Source organism: Octopus sinensis, linkage group LG14 (assembly GCF_006345805.1).
Source record: "Octopus sinensis linkage group LG14, ASM634580v1, whole genome shotgun sequence".
NCBI lineage: Eukaryota > Metazoa > Mollusca > Cephalopoda > Octopoda > Octopodidae > Octopus > Octopus sinensis.
Window position 1 is genome coordinate 44,022,601 of NC_043010.1, and position 25,613 is coordinate 44,048,213.

At 36.3% G+C, this 25,613-nt stretch overlaps 1 protein-coding gene across 1 annotated transcript; it reads right to left on the minus strand.

Moving 5' to 3' along the window:
* Window positions 1-8,373: 8,373 nt before the first annotated feature.
* On the minus strand, window positions 8,374-25,568 carry LOC115219281 (cytochrome c oxidase assembly protein COX15 homolog). The gene is made up of 9 exons (XM_029789443.2): window positions 25,267-25,568; window positions 22,721-22,899; window positions 19,959-20,081; window positions 18,004-18,196; window positions 15,904-16,062; window positions 14,684-14,765; window positions 13,984-14,138; window positions 9,526-9,639; window positions 8,374-8,525 (listed from the first exon to the last, which is right to left on the minus strand). The coding sequence occupies exons 1-9, from the start codon at window positions 25,438-25,440 to the stop codon at window positions 8,394-8,396; spliced, it is 1,311 nt and encodes a 436-aa protein (XP_029645303.1). The 5' UTR covers window positions 25,441-25,568; the 3' UTR covers window positions 8,374-8,393.
* Between the last annotated feature and the right edge of the window lie 45 nt (window positions 25,569-25,613).

Below are 25,613 nucleotides of genomic sequence, written 5' to 3' on the forward strand. Positions count from 1 at the left end.
TTTTGTCAACTGGGCATTATAGTGGTCCTCACTTATGAAAGTGCATAAGGCGATCCCTTATTGTGTGAATGAATGGACACTGGAGACAATAATATAAAGAAAGAATTAATATCAGGACAGTGAATTGGCAGAATGGCGAGGTCGTCGGTCAAAATACTTTAGTTACGGCTTTTCATGTTTTCTGTTCATATCTCGCTGAAGTTAACTTGGTCTGTTATTCCTCCAGGGTCTATAAAACAAAATACTGATCAAGTTCTGGGATCGATATAATTGATAACTATGAGAGGCTCGGGATCTGGAGAGCCAAAGGAGACTTGTGGCCGGCTCCTGGGTCCTTCCTTAAAAGAAAAAAGAAAAAGCTTATCAATATTGAATTTCGAAAATCCCCTCACCGACTTCATCTTGAGGCCTGAAAATAGGTTCTGCATTGTCAAAATTCCTTCAGAGACCCTGGACTAACACCTTCCCCCAAAAAAGTGCTGGTTTTGTGCTTATGCTAGAAACATTTGATAGGCAGAATCGTTGGAGAAATGGACAAATTACAGCTCTTAACATGCTGAATTCAAATTCCACTGCAATCAACTTTGCCTTTTACACTTCTAAGGCCAATAGTATAAAGTACCAATCAATTGCTTGAGTCAATATAATCAACAATTTTCCACGGAGGCTGTCCTCTCAACTAATAGGTTGCTGGGGGTGCTGCTGGATGGCAGACTCTGCTGATGATATTATACTACGCTTTCTGATCCATGGCACTAGCCTTAACATGCTCAAGGTTGAGATGCTGCGATTTCAGGTCTTCTTCAATTTGTTTTGCCCATGTCCTTGTAGCGTAGACTCAGTTGAAATTCCTCTCTCCATTTATTATATATATGTAGTGGATCTTGCATGCATGAAGTGGATTCGATCCACCATAGCCAAATTTAAATTAACACTGCAACAGAACTTTTCCCATGGTGGAACAATGGTTTTTCTCTGACAGCAGTTTTACATTTTCCAGCTGCCTTTAGCTGGCTGAAATAATGTCTTTAGACCCTTTCTAACCTCTTCTACTTCACCAAAAGCTAGAAGAGAGATATCAAGATCACCAACTAAGACTATTGTTCTCAATGATATATCTATCCTTCTGGATAGTTATAAAAGCAAGAACACCCCAAGCAAAAATCAGTTGGTGACGACTCAATGAGTCCAGCCACAAGGTGATGACTCAACCAGTGACTACGAAGTCTGGCTGACCAGCTAGAACCTTGGTCAGAGGGAGAAACGGAGTTTACTGTCAGCAACTATGAGACAACACCCTACAACTCTCACTAGCTCTAATTCTGTTCTCTTACAACATCATTACATCTCTCTCAGTAATTACTACTAAACAATGAAGAGGACACAAACACAAACTTTACTTCGCATGTTTTTGGATTTATCATAACTTGCTCATCGAGGCAAGGTATTGTAATGTAATGGTAAATAAACATTTCCTTAAAAATTCATGCATTGTTTATGTGGGATGACGTCAGCAGCTGGGGAGCTGACTGCAAGGGGCAGCTGGGTCACGCGCGCAGCGAGCGGCAATTTTTGCCTTTTTTCAACTCAGGTCGTCGCGGGGTTAAGACGGGTGATCACGTTGTTAAGGTTGGGTGAAGCAGCTGCTATCTCTAGCGTTGGGTCGGGCTGTGTCGAAGGATCCGTTACCGCTGAAGGGTCTCCATCAGAGCAAAGAGAAGGTAGGTGCCTTTATTTCGAATCTCTCGCACACACCACAAGCTATTTCGGCACTCCATATAAGTCGTCGCCACGATGGCAGCGAAAATCAGGATCGCCAGTGACATCATCTGATCCTTTAATGGTGAAGGCGATGTAGTGGCCTGGATTCGTAAAATCAGGCTGGTGGCAAGACTGCAAGGTATAAGCGATGTGGCAAGTCCTATTTAGAAGGGAGCGCGTTGACGCTATATCTTGAGATGGAGGAGGAGGAACGCCTGAGCAAGGAAAAGATAGAGCAACGTTTGCGGGATGCCTACACAGAGTGTGAATACACAGCTTTTGCTAAGCTGGGTACGGTGAGATGGACAGTCAAGGCCATAGCGGAAAGAGGGCACGTTTCGCCGCTTGAAGCAGTTTTTTGGTACAACTTGTCTCCCCGATCCAGACAAGCTGAGGAATCTGTGCCGCAGAGAGCTGTATTTAAATATGAATGGAGGAACCCGAGCAAAGTGCCGGAGGGCCACAAGGAAGAGAAGGGACCCGTTTGCATGAAAATAGGGGAGGAAGTCTGGGTTAAGCCACCAAAGGCGCGCTGTATGTCTCAATGGAGCAGAGGAACGGTGACAGTGGTCAATTCCAGAAACAATGTCTCCGTGGATGGAATTCTGCGACACGTCTTGGACCTTCGCAGGATTGTCGCTTCGACGGACGACGATTGTGGAGAGGGGGAGAATGAGATGCCCAGCTTGAGAAGATCTCACGCACAAGGCGCCCTCCTAGTTGGATGGTGGACTACGACATAGAGTAGAGAGAGTGTGATCTTTAAGATCAGGGTGGCGTGTGGGATGACGTCAGCAGCTGGGGAGTTGACTGGAAGGGCAGGCGGGATGCGCGCGCAGCGAGCGGCGATTTCTGCCTTTTTTCAACTCAGGTCGTTGCGGGGTTAAGACGGGTGATCATGTTGTTAAGGTTGGGTGAAGCAGCTGCTATCTCTAGCGTTCGGGTCGGGCTGTGTCGAAGTATCCGTTACCGCTGAAGGGTCTCCATCAGAGCGAAGAGAAGGTAGGTGCCTTTATTTTGAACCTCTTGCACACACCACAGTTTATCTTTCACATCCTACAGTATGCCGTTATAATAACAAATTTTTATTGTTACAACTGCTGACTCCAACATTTCATATTATTGTGTACCTCAAGAATATTACCCTTTACAATTGGTGACCCTCGACTTCAACTAAAAACTATTGTTGCACACACACAAACACACACATATATATGTGCATTTGAACGTAGCAGGGAACAGCTAGCATTTGGCCACTATTTGGATCCCGTTGTGTCCACTACTCTGACTGGTTGGTATTGGGGCAATTTGTCTCTTACTTAATTGCGCCAATTTGCCATGTATAACCATTCAGAGGCCCTAAATAGGATCACATGGGACAATCTTTTACTACCCTGTTTTTGAGCCTACAGTTCCTTATAAAAACTCACCTTTTCCTCTTTCTGGCATCTTTGGTTCCAGATTTTTTAAGGTCTAGCCACTGACCACAAAGATACAGCTAGTTCCAGCGACAATGCCAGACAACACCACCAGAGAAGCTATGTTGAGACTCACCAAATTCGTCCAACAGTATTATGGCAACCTTCATCTTCATTGCCATCATCATGTCCTTCTTAACGTCATCAACATCATCTCTCTACGTACACAGCTCAGCAAGCAATTCACCCAGGTTCCAACACTTCACTGTTCGTGAATTACTTCACCATGGATCAACAGCAAATATACAACCTGCAAGAACTCCTGTATCAAGTGACCCAGGCAGCAGCATCACAATCTTGACTTCACGTACATGTACCTGTAACCGGCTCAGCACCATGGCTGTGACCTCTTGATACAGTATTTCAACTGTGTAAAAACGACCATAAACTGGTATTATTCATCTTTCTTGTGTCTATGAACTTCTCACTTCGATGGCTGTAGACTCTTTCATTGCCATCCTTATATATTCTTAACATGCTCATACATCTATGCTTACACACACACATACTTTGTTCTCATGGCAGCCTGTCTATTATTCTGTATACATGACACACACACAGATACACATGTTAACATATCAATAAATATTCTCATAATCATTCTCATGCAATTGTGTCTCCTTTTTCCATCTGGCAAATAAATGGTTCTATCAGTTTTCTCTTTTATTGTAATGGGCATGTGATGTAGTACTAAAGAGCCATTCTCTTCATCTCACATTGCCTGGTCCCTTACATCTTCTTTGGTGCACTGTGCTGAATTTTCCTGTGTTGGGGGTTGCTGTCACCACAAAAGTTGGTGTGGTAGTCTTCCAGTGCTCATCCTGAAGACGTGGCAAAACCACTATAGCCTGTGCTGCTGGTCTTGGTCTTTAATAGCGGATGTTGTTGTTTGAGATTCAGTTGCATAGATATCTTGTACAACATTGCCTGCTTCATTTTGCCTTATGGTCTCAGAATCAATGTGGACAAGATGAAAGTTCTAACAACAGATGTCTTGCCAGCCTGTGTGTCTTGATGGCATTCAGATGGAGATTCTTTTCTTTAGTTATTGAAATGACTTCAGTACTCTGATAAAACTTAGCATGTAAACCTTTCTGTCCATATCATTGCTTTTAAACTCTGAGAACTTTTCTTTCCTTCTCCTAACATCTTTTTACATATTGCTCTTAGGTTATTGAGCTTTTCATTGTTATTTCATTCAAGTTGATCTAATATCTTAATATTATTATCCTATTAAAATTAATATTATTATCCTATTAATTCTATCTTCTTGTCACACCAATCATCCTGCCATGTTCTCAACTTTATTTCCTCTCCATTCAACTCACTATTCTCTTCTCTCTGATAGTTTAACACTTCCTCTGTCAATCTTTCATTTACATTACCATTATCTTCACTGTTATCCTCTGCTGAGTTTTCTATTTAATAACCAAAATCAGTACTAGTTGAGTTCTGATGTTGATGTAATCAACTAGTCCCCTCCCACAAAATTGTGTCTATAGTAGAAAGGATTATCATTACTACCACTGCTGCTGCTACTACCACTAAGGCGATGAGCTGGCAAAAGTGTTAGCATGCTGGGCAAAATACTTAGTAGTATTTTGTCTGTCGTATTCTGAGTTCAAATTCTGCCAAGGTCAACTTTGCCTTTCATCCTTTTAGGGTCAATAAAATAAGTACCAGTTACGCACTGGGGTCGATATAATCAACTAGACCCCTCCCACAAAATTGTGTCTATAGTAGAAAGGATTATCATTACTACCACTGCTGCTACTACTACTACTTAGGCAATGAGCTGGCAAAAACGTTAGCATGCTGGGCAAAATGCTTAGCAGTATTTTGTCTGTCATATTCTGAGTTCAAACTCTGTCAAGGTCAACTTTGCCTTTTATCCTTTTAGGGTCAATAAAATAAGTACCAGTTGAGTCCTGGGGTTGATGTAATCGACTTACCACTTCCCTGAAATTGCTGGCCTTGTGCCAAAATTTGAGCTCGTTATTATTATTAGTAAGGCAGTGAGCTGGCAGAATTATTTCAGTGCCAGACAAAATTGTAAATTGGCAGATCTCAAAATGTCTTTGTTTTTGTATTTGGTTTGCAAGATTCTTTATGTGAATTCATGCATTCAAACAAATTTTGTGTATTGGCAGAGTCATTATCCCAATACTAGTAACACATGTACTAGTTCAATTCTACTCCTATATTATTATTAATCATCATCATCATCATTTAGCGTCCGCTTTCCATGCTAGCATGGGTTGGACTGTTCAACTGAGGTCTGGGAGGCCAGAAGGCTGCACCAGGCCCAGTCTGATCTGGCAATGTTTCTACGGCTGGATGCCCTTCCTAACGCCAACCACTCTGTGAGTGTAGTGGGTGCTGGCAAATGGCCACGGTTGGATGGTGCTTTTTACGTGACACCGGCACAGGGCCAGCAACTGGTTAAATATCTATCCAACTAACTAATCGATCATTTGGTCAACTTGTTGGTTAAAAGTTTTTTGTTTTTTTTTTGATGTTCGTCAAAGCTCTTTCGTTGCCATTCACAACCTTTTCTACTTTGCTACAGAGGCCATGTTTACCTGTCTGAAATATTGTTGCTTGAAAGCAACCTGAAAAAGGATGCAAATTGTGATGAAAGAACTTTAACCAAAAAAAAAAAAAAACAATTGACTAATACTAGAGTGGAATTGAACTGGTGCATATGTTAATATTGGCATAGGTTCCTCCTAGATACATCAATATATATCGTTCTCAGAAAACTATCTTTAGTGCATGCCTCAATCACTTCTTTTTTAAGTATTTCACAATGTCAGCATAACTTCCAGTCTAAGTCCCAATTGTTATGGTTCTGAATATATTTTCTTTGCTAAGACTCAACAGCCAGAGACAATGTGGTTATTTATTTCTTCCCTGTCACCACATATCCTATAGTTACTGCCTCATAGTAAGTCTTTAGTGGCTTTTGGTGGTGGTGGGCTTTGATCCTGTACTACAATAATAAAATCCTTCGGTTTCAGCTTTGAATCTTGTACTTCTCAGCCAGTGTTGAGACTTTTCCTTGTCTACTTCCACTTTATTCCATTTTTTCAGGTATTGGCCATGGAGGGGCTTTTCTTGCAATTACTTTATCATAGCATTCTGTAGCCCCCATTTTTAGCTTAGATGTTTATCTTTTCACAATTTGTGTTGTTTCCCCTTTTCTTCATAACTGTCACTTTAGACCCTGTTTTGCATTTGTTGGCTTCTTTGAATAGAAAAGTTATTTTGTTCATGTTTTGTAACTACTTGATATTAATTTTCCAAGATTCTTGCCTGGATACTTTTGTTGTCCTACAATGAATATTCTTTAATAGTTTTCTGATAGTGGTAAATATAGTCTGTCAGATTTTCGATGGTTTATTCTAGATCTCATTGTTTTTACTTTTTCTGTCTAGACTTGCTAGTTTGTTTAGCACCCAATTGAGAATATAATAACTGTAACAATTACTGGGTCAGCTGAAATATTCATGCCTATTACCTTTTGTGCATTTGTTTTAAGTATTAATCTGAGCCTATAATATTCCTTCCTAATCTTTTCTTTAATTTGTGTGAGTTATGTATTGATTCTTTAGTATTTGTATTTGGTCTAATTCTCTTCATTTAACATGATTTTTGTGTACTTATTTAATTTTCTCCCCTTCAAAGTTACCTCAGTGCATTTCTGTAACAGGAATCTCATAAAAATTTCCCTGGTAAATCTATGTAATTGAGGCCAGCCATATGCAAAAGATGGTTGATTGTCTAACCATAACTTTTGTATACAAGTCCAATCCTGTTTAACATGTCAGTGCCAAACAGAAAAGGAGCAGAGAAAGGGAGTCCAATTGGAATAGTTCTTTTCTATGGGTTTCATTTTTATAATTCTGTCTTTTTGCCTGTATTTGCAAAATTATTTGCTGTTTGCTATTTTATATATCTTCTTATTATTGGTGTTAGGTTCCTTAAAACTGGAAATTTGAAACCTCTCACATGTGATGTCTGTGCAGGCAAGCTATCAAATGCCAAAATTTTAGGATATCTTCAGTAGCAAAAGCATGCCATTGAGAATTCAGTGCAGATTGGCAGGACATGTTCAAATGCAAGAATGCAAGGGATTCTACAGTAAAGACTTGTCCTTGGGTATAAGGATAAGTTGAAACAATCACTAAAATCCCTACACCTTAATTTAACATCTTGGGCAAGTTATTGCATAGATCAATCTGAGTGGCATAAAATGTGTCATGATGCATCTAAACAATCTGAATTGAACAAACAGAACAATAAAATAATTATATCCTGCAATCAATAGATGCATTTGTTCAATCTCAGGCAAAATCAAAATCATTATTGTCCCCATTGACTTCATAGTAAAATCTATACCTGGACTCAAATTACATTCATGCATCCATCACAAATAGATGTTGTTTCTTTTATTTTTAACCCTTTTTCTTTTTTTAAATATTTTCCTTCAAACACCCATCCATCAAAATCAACTAGAGTGACCATTATTATTATTATTATTATTATGATTATTATTATTATAGAATGAGCATATGTGGCAAGCACAGCTCCATGGTGAATTTGGATTTATTTCATTGTACTTAATAAATAAAAAAGTTTTTATTTTGTTATTACCTTGCAAATAGAAAACTTTGGAATAGTTTGGTGCCTGCTCTGTTTATCTTGGGATTGAAAGTTATGTTCTGTTCTTCAACATTTTATAAACATTCATTTATTAGTTATTCAGGATGGCTTCTTCTTCCCAGGTAGCCACAAGTATGGTAGCACAGATAAACCCCCAAGGAAAAAAAAGATTGTGGAAGTATTAACATAAGACAAATGAAAAAAAAATAAACAGTATCAAACAAGAAGACAACTAACAGTCAAACGTTAAAAAAGTTTCTATTTATGTAAAAATAAAATCTTTCTAACATTCTTCCATCCAGTTATGTTTATTGATGTTATGCATTGGACATAATGATGATGATGATAATTGAATCATTGTGATTCTATTGAATCATTGTGTCATCAAAACACAGATTTAATAAGAACATTTTGATAGTCTGAGGATTGTGAATTTAACACCAAAAAAATATCAATACAACAAAAAAAATTAAATTTTACAGGTATTATTTATTTTGGAAGCCTTCGTAACTCATGGGACAGCCATGTTGCAAAGGAGAGTAGAACCAGTGATCCAGATTGATGAGTAGCAGCTAATGGTGTTTCTACATAAGTCAGCAGGGTTCCGATACCCAGTCCAATCTGTAAACAAGAAACAATATAATAATAATAACAATAACAATAATGTGAATAACGGTGGTAATGAAATTGAAGCCCTTGATGGTGATGGTGTTGCACCCAGCAGGCTCAGAAATACTGGTCTAGCTCCTGTCTGTCGTTACCCAGCAATGGACCAACACACACGGTGTAGATGGAACAGACAAGCCAATGCTGTGGTCATGGAGTGTTACAACCTGAACAACCTTGTAGACGAGACGAAAATGGTGCTCATATTAGGGGATACTGTCAATGTATGTATGACCAATGGAGAGAAAGAGGATTGTTACAACTCACAGAACAGAGATTATGTGATCGAGCTAGAGAAATAAGAAAAAAATTGTTGGTTCACAGAAGTAGAGCTCGAAGCTATCAAAAGATGGGTATTGGAAAACAGCAGCAGAGGAAACGATGAAAATACAGTTCTTACTGATAAAAGTAATCTCATAGCAGAAAACAGAGGTGAAATCTTTAATCCATAGGAAAGGAACAGTGATAGCTTGCTCGATGAGAGACATATAGGTGATCTGGAAGACGACAATAAAACTAAAGGCGGCGAGCTGGCAGAATCGTTAGCAGGCCTGTCGAAATGCGTAGCTGTATTTCATCTGCCGTTACGTTCTGAGATCAAATTCCGACGAGGTCGACTTTGCCTTTCATCCTTTCGGGGTCGATAAATTAAGTACCAGTTACGCACTGGGGTCGATATGATCGACTTAATCCGTTTGTCCGTCCTTGTTTGTCCCCTCTGTGTTTAGCCCCTTGTGGGTAGTAAAGAAATAAATAAAACTAAGAAAGAACAGTTGAGGAAAGAAGGTTGAGAGGAGATAGTGATGGATGGCAGAGAATGAGCATCACAAGTGGTGAGAAGATGTACACAGGTAGAATGATGAGGATGGACCAATAACCTTCCATACATTTATGCAGGTGTGTGTGTGTGTGTATAAAAAATAAAACAAAAGTAAAATAAATGTTGAGAACTGACCTGAACAAAAGCCATGGCAAGAAGGCAGTTGACTGCAGTTCGGGCTCGAGGTGATAATGGTGCTTTACGACAAACGAGCCATAGTGTAACAATGGCAGCAGCTGTACTCTGACCCTGTTTTTACAAGAATTATATAGAAATATATATGTGCATGTGTGTAATACAGTATAGATCATATATTGTTAAATGATTTATCAAATTGTTTCACAAGCAAAGCTATATATATATATATATCTCATGAAAATAGGAGCTGCATGTTTAGTTCTCATGCATACCAATATCCATTTTTTCTGCCGAGGGCTTATATGCCCCAATATTAGACTATTTTCTTTAGCCAATACATGGCGAATACTTATAATTATCATTTACAGAATTTTCACTCACCACCATTTCTTAATTTAAAACACACACACACAAATACACAGATATACCACACATTACGGCTATCTCAGGCAATAGGATTTTGCACTTACAGAAATTTTAAAGTGCAACTACTAATTTCAGGTTACGTTCTGTAATTTTGCTGTCATGGAAACTTGGATAAATTTTAAGAATTTAAAAACTACAACTTCCTTCTTTGGTAAAAGCCACTTCGTCTTTTAGGTAAAGTCAAAATAATTAATAATTTGAAAAACCATAATCAGAATTACATACATATATGTATGTGTATATAAGTGTTTGTGCATGTGTATTTGTGTTTATTTTCTTGGGTAACAATGAGTTATCTGCCAATATCAGTCTCTCTATATTGTCATCATCATTTAATGTCTGCTTTTCCATGTTTGTCTGGGTCAGAGAGATTTTCTACAGTCAGATGCCCTTCTTGTTGCCAGCCTACATTTGCTTCCAAGCAAGGTAGTATTTCCCCATGGAAGACTGGAAATCAACATTGATGCACACAGATACAGATATACACACACATGTATCATGGCCAGTGCTAGTGACATGTAAAAGGCATCCACCACACTCTTGGATTGGTTGGTGTTAGGAAGGTCATCCAGCTGTAGAAACTAACAAACCAGACTGGAAGAGTTTGGTAAATGATGATGATATAGTTATGGTATATTCAGTTAAGAATGTAATAGAGTACAGTATAAAACTCATCCACCTTTAGATTTCACCCTGTGCTATCCAGTAGTAGTATTATACATACTTCCAGGTTTGTGTTTAGACTTCAATCATGTGTGAATAATTGAAAAAATATGAGTCAACAAGGAGTACAGTTGGACATTATTTTCAACCACTACATTTGTTTCTATGTAATGTAGTTCACCAGGTGCACAGGTACTTGATTATGCAACTGTTTCCTTGTATTTTGAGATCTAGTTGTGTTTCCTTAGGCGATATGTAAATATTTTCTCTGTAAGTTCAAATTCTCAGCCACTGACAGCGACTACTACTAACTTCAGGCTGTGACAGACAGAGAGGATGCTCTTGAAGCTGAGAATTTGAACTTAAAGAGATGATATTTGCATACTGCCTGAGGAAACAACTAGATCTTATAATGCAGGGAAACAGTTGCATAATCAAATAACTACATGCCTGGAGAACTATAGAAACAATTGTAGAAGATTGAAAATAAATGTCCAGCCGTGTGTGTGTGTGTCTATGTACAAAATATGGGGGTTTAGTTCACAGGTGATCTAAATGGCTAGGTATGCTGGGTAAGCACTGTAATGGATTACCAGGGCTTTAAGCTCATAGTCAAGATGGGAGTTATGGAACCACTGTAGATTTCCAATATAGTCTTCATAGTGTAAATATCCAGAGAGAAACACAATCATATTGATGGTTTGTAAGAGAATGATAGCAGAAGTGGCTATTGAGGGATAAAGAGAAAGAAAAATAAATAGAAAGAAAGGCATTGGCAGGGACGCTGGAGGTACAATCCTTGTCAATGTCTCTTTATCCCTCAATAGCCACTTCTGCTACCATTCTCTTACAAACCATCAATATGATTGTGTTTCTCTTTGGATATTTACACTATGAAGGCTGTAATCATACCTGGATTTACATAGGATTGTACCTAAAGACTATGGACTAGCATCTACAGTTGAACTGTGAACTTTCATGCTTTTTTTTTTTCCTTCATTTCTTTATTTCTCCAATCCTATATTTCATAGTTTTATTAACCTATACCCTTCACATTTTCCTTATTTGTCTCCGATGACAGAATATCCCAGAAACAGCTGTAAGACTTAAAATTTTTCTAATAATAATAACATATATGACTCGAGATGTTTGTCTTTTATTGTCCTCTTTAACAAATATATATACATATATACACAATGGATTTTTTTCTATTTCTGTCAACAAAATCCACTCGCAAGGTTTTGGTCTGCCAGAAATTATAGAAGACTAGCAGTATCGCCTGGCGTTGCTCGGGTTTGTAAGGGAAATAACTATATAAGCATTTTTAGAGAGTTATAGCCAAAAAATAGCAAAAAAATGCATTAAAAATTGAAAAAAAATTAAGGTAATTTTTTTTTTAAATCGTTGACACATCGTAGATATTTTTAGAGAGTTAATTCCCTTATATAATAACGAAAAATATGCATTAAAATGGAAAAGTATGATGGTAAATTTTTTTTAAATCGTAGACTCATCGTAGACGCGCGCTAATACCCAGAAGGGCTCGATATGAATCACGACTATAAGATACCTGCTTTTGGTTAAACTACACCGCAAAATGTGGGAGTAGTTACGAATCTAAATCGTAGGAGACAGACACACAACTTCACTCTTATATATAAAGATATAAGCCACGTAGTTATATACACATACTTTGTTATATACACATTCTTAAAAGAAAATGTTATTTTGAACACAACATTTACAAAGAATAAAATATTTTTTGGTTTTTCTTAACCCTTTCGTTACTATATTTCTGACCAAAATACACCCCTTATGTGTTTCAATTAATTTCTAACGTAATCATAAATTTAGTCTGGTTTCATTAAACAACTATAACTTTTTTATTTATGAATACATTAATCTGATTTTTGGAAGATAATTTAGTGAAATGTTCTCAACCAATTCTATACTATAATTTTGGTCACAAAGTGACTCTAATTGCAGGTAGATACAGGTAAATTCAACAATATATAAAATTATTAAAATTTTGTTCAAACATCGCTATAGAAAATGGGTTATTAGCTAATATTCAATTGGGTATACAACAAAATTTTACGATAGAATTTGTTATTCTGGGTAACTTTCTAATACCCATAATAATATTTATGGCAAAATAGGCCTTAATTTCATTTAAGGTTGTGGGAAATAACAAACTATCATTTCTTTCGCTTTGTTTAGGTTGAGATCAAATACCACATGCTTTTTTTTTTCAGTCATAGAGTTAGATTTATGAAGGTCTTCAGTAGAAAATCCTTTGAATTCTGACTCGCTGCTTGATATAATGAAATTCGTATCCATTTTTTGTCAGAATTACAAATTTTGAAAACACAATAGGAACAAATTTCGGAAAAAAAATCTCCCATAATTCACGGAATTAAAATTACACTTCGATTTTTGTACAAAACTGTAGTTGAACTGTTTACGAAGTATAATACGTGTTTTCACGAATGTTCTAAAGAGATTTACTCTGATATTCTCATTTAAATATGAATAGGTAAATTCGGGCGGCTTGGTCACATTAACCAAAATTTTTTTCGGGCGGTTTGGTGCAATTATATATACATATATCTATATATAATATTATATAATAAAATATATACAGAGTAAAATAAAAACCAATTTACCTTTTCTGTATTGTTATTCGACCGTCCGTGTGTCTTTGCAAATGTGTTGGAATGATAAGTGAGTTGTGTTTTGGCGCCTTTTTTTACTAATAACAAACACACACGTGTTTGTATGTAGTTGTTTGAAACGTTTGTGTTTGCCACTCTCATATATGTATGTGTATGCGTGCGTGTGAGGAATGACACACTCACGCACGCACACATGTACATCAATGCTTTTATGAGCGTCATAGAGAGAAACAAATATTACATCGCCATCGCCATAGCCATCGCATTCTATTTTCTACCTGTCAACACACAGTGAATTAGTTTCAGTTTATTCATTGCACACTGTGTGTGTGCGTTTGCATGTGCTGTAAACCAGACTAAGAAAAGCATTTGACACACACACCAGAATGTGAGTTTTCTGTAAATTTTGCTTAATTGGAGTTTAAATTTTAAAAACTGGACCTGGCATGACGCGATGCATTGTACTCTTAAAAATGCTAGGTAAATTGTAATTGAAGAAATCCTATATTGTAGATTTGTATAACTCCCAAAGGGAGGCAGATAAAATCTGCCTTTTATAATAAGAGATACTTGTAAATATTCAAACTGAACATTAAGCATTATCATATGAAAGCACCTTACCTTTCCTCCTACAAATAAAGTGAAATAAACCCCAGTAATATACAATATACAAACTAAAAAATGAACTTACCAGCCATCGATGGTTGAACTGAACTGTGGTTGGGTTTTCAAAAACATTTTTCCACTTTGGTGAGAAAGCAGCAATGTCAGAGGGTATCCATCTATCAGCCATCTTTGGCCAAGAGTTGTAGACAAGACCAGCATCAAGACCAGCAACAAATGCTCCTGATAACAATAAAAAATGACAAAATGGGGAGAATATTATAACTCAACAAAAACTTCTATCTTCTAAGTTCATATGATACAGCCAGGTTAATTTTTTATAAATAATTAAGACCCACAGGCTAGTGTTAAACTCTGGTATCTGCATTGAAGTTCAAACTTGGAAGTTAGGTAAGATCCTTGAAATGGAGTGTGATCACTTCAGGATCACTGTAAGCATAACTGTGAGAATAATACAAGTGATGCAATGGAGTCAACATGCTTACTCAGAGTGACAACACTTGAGTTCTGAGAGATTAGGAACAGTGAGAATGGGTAAATGAGTTAATCATAGGAGTTAGTCATAGGTGACACAGCAAGAAACCAATTGCTACTGTTTGGGTGTTGTGCCTGATTACATTTGATCTGCCAAAGTCAAATGATCTTACAGATCACAACACTGAAGATCAGATGCTACTGCATCACATAATAGCAGATGTTAGTTGCTTTTATAAGGTCACAATGTTAGTTTAGAAGTGATGGGTATGTAAGCAAATAATAAAACTTACCAGAAAAGGCTGTAATAAACACTAATCCTGTAACACCAAAAGAAAATTTACGAAGTCTCAACATCTGTAAGGTTTTAGGCATCTGAAAGCAAGAGAAATCAGACCTGTTTTACAACAAAGGATCAACAGAATTTCTTTTTTGAGCAACAGTATATCAAAAGAATTTATGCCTAGCATTATGAACGTGTGTCTGCATATACACATGCACAATTTCTTTCTCTTAAGACATATACACACACACATGCATATGTGTCTAGACATCTATTTATATTTCAATATTACTATGTCCTTGTATATGAATTGATTATCATGCTTTATTATTTATAATTACTATCATATAGCATATCCCATTATTTTGTCAGGAAAGAAGCAATTCTTTGCAAGCCCTTCCAAACTGGTGTGTTTAATGCAGTTGATGTTCAGCTTGAACTTCTGTACATTAGAAGAGAATTGTAGTTCCTTGGTGGATGAACAAACAAAACGTTTAATGCAGAGTTTGTCAGTGAAATAAGATATAAATGAGCTTGGGTGGACGTGTACATAGCTTGCTAGTTTTGAGGAACTTTTATAATAGCAGTAGAAGAGATAAATGGAAAAATAATGTACTTTTGAGTCACTGGTAGGATAGTGTTAGTGAGTTTTTGCCAATCAATTGGATGACCTCTTTTTTTAAATGCATCCAAGGATAATTACGTATATTAACAGAGGCTCCCAAATATGTGAATTGCATTCGAGTTTGGTAGAAAATCAAACAAGTGACAGTATTTTCTGATTTTAAAGAGGAATTCTAGTTTTGGCAAATTATGTATGTGAAGTCACCCATGAAAACCTATCAATGATTTTGAGGTTTAACATTTGTGGTAATGTGGAGGACTTTGTAAAGTAAAGGCTATTTTATGTCTATGTATAGTGATTAAATTTTGTGGTGTTGAAATATTGCTATGTCCTCAACAATGAAATTGATATGTGTTCAACAAAGGATTCTGGATTATCTGTTCATGGAAGCAGTGAAAGTTAGATATGGGTATTTCAAGTTCCTAGTGGATGACACCTGTATGTGAATAGTAAAGGAGTGAAAGTTTTTGATAAAATTAGGAACTACCAAGCTGGTGATGTATGCTGACAATAAATATTCTATGAGTCAATGATGAAAGATAACAATTGTAGAGGGAAATTAAGAAAATTTTTCAAAAGCATAAGACCATTCACTTTATACATACCATTTGTCGGCTGTTGACATGGGACAGACCTGACCAGAGGAACATGACATAAAGGAGAAAAGCTGAACTTAGATGTGCAGCAAGGCGGTACTGACTGACTCGAGGGATGTCAATATCTTCTTCCAAGCCGCTCTTAACCATGAACCAACCAAGGAAACCCTGGAGAGAAGAAAAAGCATCAAATATCTTAATGAAAAAAAGCAGTTAAACAGTCAAGATAAAATTCTCTAAAACACACAAAAGAAAAGAATCACTTGAGAATGCAGAGTAGAAAGAGATCAATTATGTCAAACAGAAAGGATTAAGTATGCAAGACTGTGTGGTAAGAAGTCTGCTTCCCAACCATATGGTTTTGGGTTCAGTCCCACTTTGTGGAACCTTGGGCAAGTGTCTTCTACTACAGCTTTGGACCAACCAAAACCTTATGAATGGATTTGGTAGACAGAAACTGAAAGAAGCCCATCATATATATATATATCTAAAATATAAATCCTGTTATGTATGTGTGTGTCATCATCATCATCATTTAACGTCCGTTCTCCATGCTAGCATGGGTTGGACGGTTCGATCGGGGATCTGGGAAGCCAGAAGGCTGCACCAGGCTCCGGTCTTATCTGGCAATGTGTGTGTGTGTGTGTAAAAGATTAAATGGCCGTAATTTTCAACTGATTTTCTCCAAACTGGGAACATACATTACTTATGTTCCAGAGATGGTTTTAGACTCTTAATGAGTAACGGGCCTCCTGGGAGCAGAAAATACCTGTTCCTGAGTTACGTGTAGAAGAGAGGTAACTCTATGTGAGGTAACTTTCAGAAATTGTCTCCCTTACATCCATTGGTCAAAAAATCTCATATAAAACAGAGATGTGTGTATTCACTTTTCATGTGTATCCCTCTCTATCAATATCTATCTATCTATCTATATGTATCTATCTGTCTACATCCTATCTATTTATATCTTATTCATCTAACTAGCTACTCTCTCTCCCCCTCTCTATTGTTTTCATTTTCATTTTCATTTTTCAGATGCTATTGTTTTCATTTTAAGTTTCCAATCGCTATTTACAAATAGCAACAAATTACTGACAGAAAGAAGTTCACAATTACTGATGAAAGTAATTTCATAAATAATTTACTTACAGAAGTTACTTAATAAATTTCTCTTCAATCTGTACACTTCATTAAATTGCCTACAAATTTCTTATTTACTTTTGCAACGTTTTGTGTCTTTTTTGCTGTTGATGGAATTACTGACAAAAGTAAGCTCATAACTTACTGACAGGAGTAATTTCAAAAATTTTACTTAAATCTGTACACTTAGTTAATCTTCAAAAAATGTTCTTATTTACTTTTGCAACGGTTTTGTCGTTTTCTGTTAACTTTTTTTTGCTGGTTCCTTCGATACTGGCTCTTTGGTTCATTAGGTGACAAATTTCGTTTCAACACATACAATCCTCTATTTTCCATAAAAATTTCTTATTTACTTTCTGCCTGTTGTATTAAGAAATATAATTTCCATTACCCAGTTATTTTCATTGTTTACTATCTTCTGCACCCGTGTATTTCTGTATATGTATATAACCATGCCTAGAAGGAAAGTGTCAAATTTGTCTACAATATCAAGGTAAGCCAAAAGAATGTCCAGGGAAAGGGAGACAGCTGCAGAAAAGGAAGCATACCAAGAAACAAACAGACTGTGCACTACAAAAGCCAGAGCATCTCAAAGTGATGAACAGAGGTATGCATGGCTGACAAGGAATAGGATCTTTACTGCAGAATGAAGAGCAGTTGCGACAACTCAGAGAAGCAACTTCAAAGAAGCAGCTTTCAATTATGAAAGTTACAGTGAACAACACAGAGAGCAAGGTAGCTATCTGAATGAAGGGCTGCAATGTTTCGTGGAAGATTTAAAAAGAGAAATCCTGTATGTGTTTGGAAATAGGTTTGAATAGAAATTGGATTGTTACAAACACATTTAAAGAGCTGAATCTGTCATAGAAGAAACAACCATGGAGCATTGTATGAACATTTTTAGTTAGCAAAAGTGTTTATCAATAAGGTAAAAATGATAATTAACCTCGGTAAAAAACAAGAACTCACCTGGAAACCCAAGAGACCAGACAATAACAAAACATGAGGTTTCATGCCAGCAGACAGCCAACCTTTCCTCCAGAAATAAGCAGCAGGTAATAAGAAGACCATGCCTGTCAAACGACCCCACATACGGTGTGCATACTCCATGTAGTAGATGAATTTGAAATCAGTTAGTGTCATTTCTCTCTGGTTGCTGACACTATGAAGAAAGACTAATAGAATGTTAGATAAATAAAAATAACCAAAATTGATAGGTTAGCAATGGTCAGTATTGATGATATATAAAATGGATGGAAATAAAACCTGAAAATGGTAGATGGTGATAGAATGCTGAATATAATAATAAACAGGAGAAAAAGACAAGAAGTAAAGGATATTAAAAGAAAATAATGATGATGTGGCCCTTTTGAAGATAAGCCAATAAACACAATGCAGTTTGTGTCCTAAAAAAACTGAAGTCATCACCTTCCCCTGCAGATGAAATGATTTGGACATTATTTGAAGCAGATGAGTAGAGGTGTCACCACTGCATGGATTGTCTTTTTGCTTTTGAAGCCAATATTCATTCTGGCTTTAAAAATGTTCAAGGAAACCAGCTAAATCTACCTAAAAAAATGTCAGATTTTCCTGTGATGTGATCAGCCTGGTGCACTTTTGATTAAGTGTCAGAAGACATGGTACCCACTGAGCAGAATTCTTTGTCTTGCCAAGTTAACCATTAAGCAGAATATTCTCAACCCTCTCATTAGATATGCTAATAGGATTGGCTATTTGATTTAAAATCAATTGCTTGTCATCCATCACCATATGATGAACACAATATTCTTCAAGACTCTCTCTTACCTACCTAAATTCAGTTGCCCTGTTGATAAAACTGAAAAGTCATCCCCTAATGTAGCAAGTATGTCAATATGAATGTCCTTGGGGACTAAACCCTTTTTTTCTGCAGGTACTTGATAACTCCACAACACCAAATTTTGTCCATTTTCAAGAGAAGTTGTTACTAGTTACTTTTGAAGTTTTCTTTGAACAGACAGGTGTGAGTTTAACTGGAAGGAAACAATTTAGTTATAAGAAGAATTGAAATTAATGCATGCAAAATTTCACAGCTCTAGCATCATCCCATAGTCAGCCTATGGACTTTTCTGCCCACCCTCGTATTTTATTGATTCCAAAAGTATGAAAAGCAAAGTCAATCGCAGTAGAATTTGAACTCAGAATGAAAAACCAGACAAAATGTCACAAAACATTTTGGTTTCAAATTTTGGTACATAGCCAGCAAGTGCGTGGGAGGGGGCTAATCGATTAATCAACCCCAGCTCTTGACTGGTACTTATTTTATCGTTTCCAAAAGAATGAAAGGTAAAGTTGACATTGGCAAAATTTGGACTCAGAACACAACAATGGACAAAAAGCATTTTGCCTGGAATGCTAACGACTTTGTCTACTTATTCAGAATGGATAATAATAAAGAGAATATCTAGGAGTGAAAATTTGTTCTTCTCTAACAAAGCAGATTATATTTTGTAGATCTAATGTGTGTGTGTGTCTTGCAGGCTACATAGAAACCTCACCAGTGCTGGTGACATGAAAAAAGAACTTAATAAATGCTGTGTTTGTATGGCGAAAATGAACAAAAAAATGTATAATTACGTTTACCAAAATTGTAAAAAAAAAAAAAAGTAAATATAAGTGTAGCTGTCACAATAGTATTAAACAAATATTTAAGGCTGTGTGAGCTGGTAAAATTGTTAGCACACTGGGCAAAATTCTTGGCAGCATTTTGTCCAAGTGTATGTTCTCAGTTCAAATTCTGTCACGGTCGACTTTGCTGTTCATACTTTGGAGATCGATAAAATAAGTACCAGTTGAGAACTGGCAACAATGTGATCAACTTACTGCTCCCTTGAAATTGCTAGCCTTGTGCCGAAACTTGAAAGCAATATGAAGCAAATACTTACTGTTTGTATTCGGGAAAGGTTTTATAGCGCTCAAACTCTGCAATCCATTCTTCTTGGTTGCTTGGTGGTTTCATGTCTTTCAACAGTTTCCAATCAACCATTGACAAACCTGATTCTGTCAAACTGAAACCATTAATAGTATAGTTTAAAACAAAACAGACAAGTGGAAATTATTTTGAAATATGTTAAGTAAAATCTTCAGTCATTTCCTTTTCCCTATTTACACCAACTCATATGTATCAGTGATTACCCATCAACCCTACCCAATTTTTACAGTTGTCACTCTTCCTCATCTCAACTTATCATCCTTCAGCACTTATTTATTATATCCATCCTCTCACCCATTCCCTGTCTCTAACCACATCTCACTCTCCCATACTCTTGTAACCTCTACACACACACACTTCTCCCACTTCTACTCACCTCATATCTTGAGTTTACAGCCCAACATCTCATCACTACAATTTTATCTCATTCCAGCTTCACCCCAGCCACTCTCATCCTCTCTTCTATACTATAAAGTGATAGCCATGTAGCTGCTCTACAGCAAGAAATCTGTTCAGGTCCTGTCTCTCATAGTTTAACACTTCATCCCCAAGCATAAAGCTACCTCCCTTTCAACAATAGCCTCACTAAGTTGATGGAAATCTGTCTTGCAAGCTACATAGTAACCTCACCAGTGCTGGTGACATGAAAAAAGAACTCAATAAATGCAGTAAAGTGGTTGGCATTAGGAAGGGCATCCAGTCATAAAAATCCTGCCAAAGCAGACATTGAAGTATGATGTGAACTTATTCTGTCAAACCATCCAATCAATGCCTCTATAGAACATCGACATAAGATGACAATGAAAGGGGTTAGCTGCTTCGCCTCTAAAGCACAAACATGGCAGTATGATAGATTGATAGTAGTTGACTTAAAAGGGTTAAATACCAGAGATATTTTTTGTATAAAAACTTTGTATGGAAATCTAGGTGCAGGTGTAGGTGTGTGTTAAGAAGCTTGCTTACAACCACATGGTTCCAGTTTCAGTTCCACTGTGTGGCACCTTAGACAGGTGTTTTCTACTATAGCCTCAGGCCAATCAATGCCTTGTGAGTGGATTTGGTAGAGAGAGAATGAAGGAAACCTGTCATTAATTTTATATATATAATTAATAAGTTTGTAAATGAAGAGATTCAATGGATATAAATTAATTTATTGATTAATTAACATTGCCTACAATTTTGCCCTGAAGATCTTCCACCCAAGGTACTCAAAATGCAAACTTATTATATATGCTTTGTAATTTAAATTGGGTGTGAAGTCAAACAATTGTAGGCAATGTTAATTAATTAATTAATCTATATCCATTGACTCACTCCCTTTTCAAACTTATTAACAATATTTGATGTTTTATAATATATTTATTGCAGAAATACCTCTTCAAAATATAATATATTAAACCACAGTATTTTGGATGAAACTATCCCTATAAGAGGTTTAAATATCCTCATAGTGAAAATACACACACACACATATATATATATATATATATATATGCATGTATGAATGTACATATGTATATATACATGTATATGTGTGTGTCTGTGTTTGGCTCCAACCACCATTTGACAACCAGTGTTGGTGTGTTTATGTCCCTGTAACTTAGTGGCTTAGCAAAAGAGACTGACAGAATAAGTACTAGGCTTAAAAAAAGTCCTGGGATTGATTTGTTCAACTAAAATCTTTCACGGCTGTGCTTCAGCATAGTTGCAGTCAAATGACTGAAACAAGTGTAAGATGAAAGATAAAAAAAGTCAATAGGTAATTAGGCAAGCAACTGTCAATGGTTGAATTCATTCAAATGCCCTGGAAGGATAAAAGACAAAGTCGACTTTGGTGTTTAAAGCATTTAGCAGAAAGTTTTTAATTTTAGCATTTTGTAAATGTCTTCAGCATTTAATTGATAATTTTAACAAAGTTTGCCTTCAACTGCAGTGTTTTAGTCATGACTTTCAAGTCCAACTTAATAACTAAAAGATTTAATTCATAATTTTAGCATGTAGATATTAACAGTTATTTTAGTTTGTAGTAATTAACTTTAGAATCTTAACAAAAATATTTCATACTTAAATAATACTTGTCGCAGGAGTGGCTGTGTGGTAAGTAGCTTGTTTACCAACCACATGGTTCCGGGTTCAGTCCCACTGCGTGGCACCTTGGGCAAGTGTCTTCTACTATAGCCTTGGGCCAACCAAAGCCTTGTGAGTGGATTTGGTAGACGGAAACTGAAAGAAGCCCGTCGTATATATGTATATGCGTGTGTGTGTTTGTGTTTGTCCCCCTAGCATTGCTTGACAACCGATGCTGGTGTGTTTGTGTCCCTGTTACTTAGCGGTTCGGCAAAAGAGACCGATAGAATAAGTACCTAGCTTACAAAAGAATAAGTCCCGGGGTCGAGTTGCTCGATTAAAGGCGGTGCTCCAGCATGGCTGCAGTCAAATGACTGAAACAAGTAAAAGAGTAAAAGAGCAGAGTATGCTTAGTCTTCAGTCGGGGAGATGGTGGTTATAGAAGTGAATAACAAATAACTCTGGACAATGGAGGGGAATAATTGGCAGTTTATAATAATAATAATAGTTTAAGAAGAGAAGAGATAGATGGGGACAAAACACAGAAGAAACTTCAATTCTTAATTTTGAGTGAATTTCCCAAAGAACAACTTTGCAGAACATTCTGTTGGAATATTCCTATCACCTGCCAAAGACCAACATGCTTACCGTGTTACACCACCCAATATGACAGCTCCAAAAACCATTCCAGCACAGCCAAAGAGCCATTTGCCAACAATCTTCTGTGAATTGAGAGGGATGCTTGATTCAATCCGGGCAGCTACAGTGCTGTGAACTCGCTGGCCAAAAATTCTGGAGTTTTTTGGGTTCCATGGGTACCACTTCCTCTGCAACATAGATGAATAATGTAGTTCATGATATATGAATTACTAACACGGTGCTATTGCTACAACTACTGTGAATAATACAATTTTAAACACCTTTACTATCATTACTACTACTATTACCAGAATTATCCACTGTACATTGTTGAAATGTGACAGCTAAATAAAATCTGTAAGATTCTACTTTTTTTCTTCTGTTAATTCATTTGGTGCACACAGTCCCATGAAATTTTAATTAATCTATTAATACTAATAATCAATGCATCCATTACACCTATCAATAACAGAGTTTCAGATCAGAATGCCCACATATAAGTTGGATTTTCCTCGTTTTGAAGGGTATTTTTTCACCACAGCCTGTGAAATGATGGCAGGAAAATTTGATTTGTTTCCAGCCCCTCCCCTACCTTTCCTCTCCACCCAAACCGATTTTGGCCAGTTTTTTGGCACTTACACACTTAAAAACGATGGTAGAAGCCTTTTTGGTAAAAAGGAAAATTTTTGAAAGTATTTTTGGTAGAAAAGGTGAGTGATTTAAGGGAGATTTAGCTATTGTTTCTAGCACATCCTTCAACCTTCCTCATCTCTTTGTCACTGACATGTATTGATATTTTTCAACATGAACAAGTTGTATGGCATGGTGGTCCATTGATGGGATTTAAGCAACAAAAATAAATTTGTAATTTAAATTTTTAACCCCTTCCTCCTGCAATAAGTGAGTCCATGTGTAAGAAAAAACATATTTACTAACAAAAAAGTATGCTACTAAAATAAATTATCTTTTACATATGCTTTTAAAATCATTGTGGAAAAATCTCAGCAATGGCTTTTTCAGGCCCTCCAATATTTTAAAATTATATAATGAAACAAATGGAGGGCAGAGGATCGTAAATTTTCTTTTTTTTTTTTCTAGTTTTCATAATATATACTTTTCTGTATATAAATGTTTTTTCTTCTACAAACACACACGGACTCGCTTGGTGCCGAGGGGTGGGTGAAGAAATGCGTAAGGTACAAGATGGTCGTAGGATGTGCTAGAAACAACAGCTAAATCTTCCTTAAATTACACACCTTTTCTCCTGAAAATATTTTCAAAATTTTTAAATTCTTATCAAAAAGGCTTCTCCCATTGTTGTAAATGCGTAATGAGAGAGAAAAAAAAGGCCAAAATCAGTCCGGATTGGATGAGAAGAGGAGGTGGGAAACAAAAAAATTATAAATTTTCCAAATTTTCTTTTCACGAAAAGCTTCGCCCCCATCATTTTGAAGGCTGTGGTAAAAAGGAAAATCGGAAAAATTCCCTTTCAAAACGGAGAAAATTCAACTGATGTGATCCATTACGCATGAACACACAAACGATGGGCTACTACATTTTCTGCCTAAGTTCACTCACAAAGCATTGACCGGTCTGGGGCTATCGTAGGAGACACTTGTTCAATGTGCCGCACACTGAACCCCAAATAATGTGGTAGCAAATAAAGTTTCTTAACGAGTCACACCTTCACATTTATTATTCTTGAACAATACACATAGCGTATCATTTCAAGTTATGCAACTTCATCTCAAGTCATACAATTTCAAGTTATATAACTTCATCTCAAGTTATATAATTTCTTACAATTACACAAAGTATTCAATATTATTTGAAAAGGGAAATATAACAGTCACATCTGTATACTTCTGCTGTATTTGTCAACTATATTCCGAATTTTTGTCATAACACCTCGCAAATACATTATGTAAAATATTGACAAAAAAGCAATAGTAACACAAATTAAGATTTATTGAATAAAATAAATAAAATTTGCGAACAGTTTAGGTTAAGTAAACGAAAGTGTTGAGAATGAAAGCAGTAATTTCCAATTATATCGTACTTGTAAGCATTTGTTCGTTTCGGTCGTTCAGGATAACAAAGTTAATTTTGTACATAACTTAGTGTCATTTACACACACAAGCAACTGAGCAACCGGTGTTTAAGCAATGATTATGAAATCACACTATAAGCGAATTTAATTGACTTTAGTGCTTTAGGTCTCATTTTAATTCTGGCACTTATAAATCCCCGAATCGAAAATCGCCGTAATATATTTTAGATGCAATCACAGAGGTACAATTAAGTTAATGCATGATGTTCTCTTTTGACAATACCCTGTAAGAATCTGGTGGACGTGAACTGTTAATGCCCGTCGTATATGTATGTTTATATTTACCTAGTGGTTTGTCAAAAAAAAAAAAAAGGTAAAATTACAGATTAAAAGCGCTTATGGATTAGATAAATATAAATCAATAAAATAAAATAAGTACGGGAATTCGACGTGAGCACCTTAAACCTCAGCATGCCCAGTGATATTACGAAAAAATATTACTTACCAGAAACTGAAATGGCGTTTGTTTATGGAAAATATTCACTTTAGGTGTGTTCTTGTAGTGAGAAATAACTGTTCTCCCTGTGAAATCTATTTGTGTTTGATTTTTTCCCAAATTTAGAATGTATTTCCTGCAACATAGTGGAGTACGACGACATAAAAACACCGCAGCCGACATCTTGGCTTTCAACGCAAATGTTGCTTGGCTTTGACTTTTCAAAGGTCATATTCACTGACCATAAAAATATAGAATATAATATATCTATTAATTTGCATAGAACATGCACATATATATATCACTTCAGATATTCTCTGAGTATTATATATTTATATATATGTATATATATAATA